Here is a 3,212-nt window from a genome sequence, read left to right as displayed (position 1 = left end):
TCTCTCTCTCTCTCTCACCAGTCTGGATTCGGGCCCCATGCACCATGACCCCTCAGGTCCTAGCTGACTATGTCCCTCTCTCTCTGTGACAAGTCTGGACTCATGTCTCATGCACCATGAGCCTTCAGGTCCTGGTAACCCCATCCCCATCTCTTTCTGTGACCAGTCTAGATTCACACCCCATGTACTGTGACCTCTCTGGTGCAAGTCACCCTGTCCCTTTCTCTCTGTGAGTATTTTGGACTTATGCCTCATGCACCATGACCTCTCAGGTCCTAGGTGACCCTGTCCCCCTCTCTCTGTGACTGGTCTGGACTCACACCCCACGCACTGTGACCTCTTGGGTTCGAGCCCCCCCTTTCTCTCTCTCTCTCTGTCTCTCTCTCTCTGTGTCTCTCTGTCTCTCTCTCTGTCTTTCTCTCTGTCTCTGTCTCTCTCTCTGTCTCTGTCTCTCTTCTCTCTCTGTCTCTCTGTCTGTCTCTGTCTCTGTCTGTCTCTGTCTCTCTGTCTGTCTCTCTCTCTCCCTCTCCCTCTCCTTCTCCCTTTCTCCCTGTGTCTCTCTCTGACCAGTCTGGACTCACGCCCCAAGTACTGTGACCCCTCGTGTCCTAGTCACCCTGTCCCCATCTCTTTCTCTCTCTCCCTGTGGACAGGTCCTGTTCACGGCCTGCAGACTGAAGGTTTTTGATCTCCTGAAGGATGGGGTGGTCCTGCCAGCCGTGGACATCGCCCGCCACGTGGATACCTCTGAGGAGGGCACCGAGTGGCTGCTGGACAAGTGCACTGAGCTGAGGCTGCTGGACAGGACGGAGCAAGGTGCGGGGACACCTGAGATTTGCCACCACGGGTGGGAGATCGGGGGGCTCTTCTCTCTGCCCACTCCAGTCCTGAAGGAGAGACAGTTTGTAGACAAAGGTGCAGACAATGAGCAGAGATGGCCCCCTTCCTGATACAAGGGTGATCTCTATGGAAACCAGAAAAAAACCCCCACCCAATTGACAATCATAAACAATTAGGGATGCCATCAGCACAGGTGAGAACATCTGTGTGGTGTTGGTGTTGGTGTTTGGAGTCCTTGAGTCCACTGGGACTCCCAGCAATCCTCTGCTTCGCGTACGGAGAGAGGGAGAATGTCCGTTCCTCTCAGGTTACACCAACTCGGAGGCCGCGACCCTCTTCCTGACCTCCCAGAGCCCCAGCTGCCTGCATAGCCTCATTGCTCTCTGCAGTGACCACGTCTGGGACCGTTTCACTCGCCTGGAGGCCGCCGTCCGAGAGGGCTCCGACCAGCTCTGCCGGGTGTCGGCAAGCTATGCTGACCTCCTCTTCCAGGTAAAGGTACCAGCACATGGGGGATACCCCAGGACATGGGTGATAGCCCACATGTGGCTATGCAGAATGCAGTGCAGGTGCGGAGGGAAGCCTGGCACAGGGGGGGACACATCCAGCTGCTCACCACAAGGTCAGGGGTTTGAAGCCAGCAGCCGCTCCTGAGGGAGAAAGCGGAGGCCGTTTGCTTCTGGAAAGATTCAAACCCTCAGAAACCCAGCAGCTCTGCTCTGTCCTGGGAGTCAGAATAAACTCAGTGGCTGATTTAGGTTTGGGGCTTGCAAATGTCTGTGAACATTGGCGATGAAGATGGTTAAGCACTGGACTACTATACCCAAAGATTCTGTGAGAGGGGATACAGGTGAAGGCACCCCCAGGCTACCCCCTGGAGCGACACCGGTTGGGGACCTTGGGGAGCCCTTTCCACCCCTTTGTAAGTGCCCATCACATTGCAGGACCCCTTCTGCAGGAGCAAAGAGGAGCAGCTCCAGTGTCTCCGTGCCCTGAATGATTTCACCCAGCCGAGCGCCCACGCTGTTGCCACTGCCTTCGACCTCTCCTCCTTCACCTCCGCCTGCCACCTCGGAGGTGCGTCAGAGGGAGTGTTCCAGGTCCCTCTGGTGGCCTGTGCCCTTCAGTGACCATCATCACTTCCAGCTCTCCTTTCCCCAGCCCTGCCACGTGCTTCTTCCTCAAGGCGCCACATGGCTGCCGCAGCGCCAGCCCTCACACCTGTCATCACTCAGCAGGAAAGAAAGATACAGGCTGTACTTCTGCCCTCTGGATGTCGTCCTGGGCCCTGCAAGAGGGTGTTCCAGGTCCCTTGGTGGCCTGTGCCCTTCAGTGACCCTCATCACTTCCAGCTCTCCTTTCCCCAGCCCTGCCACGTGCTTCTTCCTCAAGGCGCCACATGGCTGCCGCAGCGCCAGCCCTCACACCTGTCATCCCTCAGCGGGAAAGAAAGATACAGGCTGTACTTCTGCCCTCTGGATGTTGTCCTGGGCCCTGCATCCTCATCCTCCTCTGCTTGCATCCTCTGAGACCCTCTCTTGTCCTGTTCCACACCCGTGTCCTCACTTTACACTGTGTCCTAGACAGACTTCTTATAATGTTCCCGGCCACTGGAGAGGAACCATGCCAGCAACTGACTTTCCTTCTGCAGGTTCCACGGGGGCGCTGGCCCTCGGCCTTGCCAGGGAGTACCCACGCATGCAGGTGGCCGTGATGGACCTGCCTGAGGTCATAGAATTCGCCCCCAGCCTCCTCCCTGCTGGTCCGCACACAGCACGGGTCAGCTTCGTGCCAGGTAAGGTGGGATGCAGGTGTCCTGTCACCTGCTAGTGCCTCGCACACCTTTCCAGGTGTACAAGGTGTGGGGGAGGAGCGTGGATGTGTGTGTATGGGGGGGGTCGGCCTGTTTCCTGTGGGTTGCTGAAGCGTGTGTGTGTGTGTGTGTGGTGTAGATTGTGAATATGTCTCTATATATTATCTGTGTGTGTGTGTGTGTGTATGGTATAGATTGTGAATATGTCTCTATATATTATCTGTGTCTGTGTGTCTGTGTGTCTGTGTGTGTGTGTGTGTGTGTGTGTGTGGTGTAGATTGTGACTATGTCTCTATATATTATCTGTGTGTGTGTGTGTGTGTGTGTGTGTGTTGTAGCTTGTGAATATGTCTATATTATCTCTGTGTGTGTGTGTGTGTGATGTAGATTGTGAATATGTCTCTATATATTATCTGTGTGTGTGTGTGTGTGTGTGTGTTTGTGTGGTATAGATTGTGAATATGTCTCTATATATTATGTGTGTGTGTGTGTATGTGTGGTGTAGATTGTGAATATGTCTCTATATATTATCTGTGTGTGTGTGTGTGTGTGTGTGTGT

General features: G+C 54.7%; 1 protein-coding gene across 1 annotated transcript in view; it reads left to right on the top strand.

Annotated features, from left to right (window-relative positions):
* ASMTL (acetylserotonin O-methyltransferase-like) overlaps window positions 1-3,212 on the top strand; it is a 22,982-nt gene that overhangs the window by 17,322 nt on the left and 2,448 nt on the right. Inside the window, exons 9-12 of the mRNA XM_006902417.1 lie at window positions 654-816; window positions 1,148-1,332; window positions 1,785-1,917; window positions 2,492-2,635. Of these exons, the coding sequence (XP_006902479.1) occupies window positions 654-816; window positions 1,148-1,332; window positions 1,785-1,917; window positions 2,492-2,635 (625 nt within the window). The remainder of the gene's footprint in view (window positions 1-653; window positions 817-1,147; window positions 1,333-1,784; window positions 1,918-2,491; window positions 2,636-3,212) is intronic.

This window comes from Elephantulus edwardii, unplaced genomic scaffold (assembly GCF_000299155.1).
Source record: "Elephantulus edwardii isolate Elephantulus edwardi_28Jun2011 unplaced genomic scaffold, EleEdw1.0 scaffold00410, whole genome shotgun sequence".
Lineage (NCBI taxonomy): Eukaryota > Metazoa > Chordata > Mammalia > Macroscelidea > Macroscelididae > Elephantulus > Elephantulus edwardii.
This window is presented reverse-complemented; position numbering and strand designations above follow the sequence as displayed.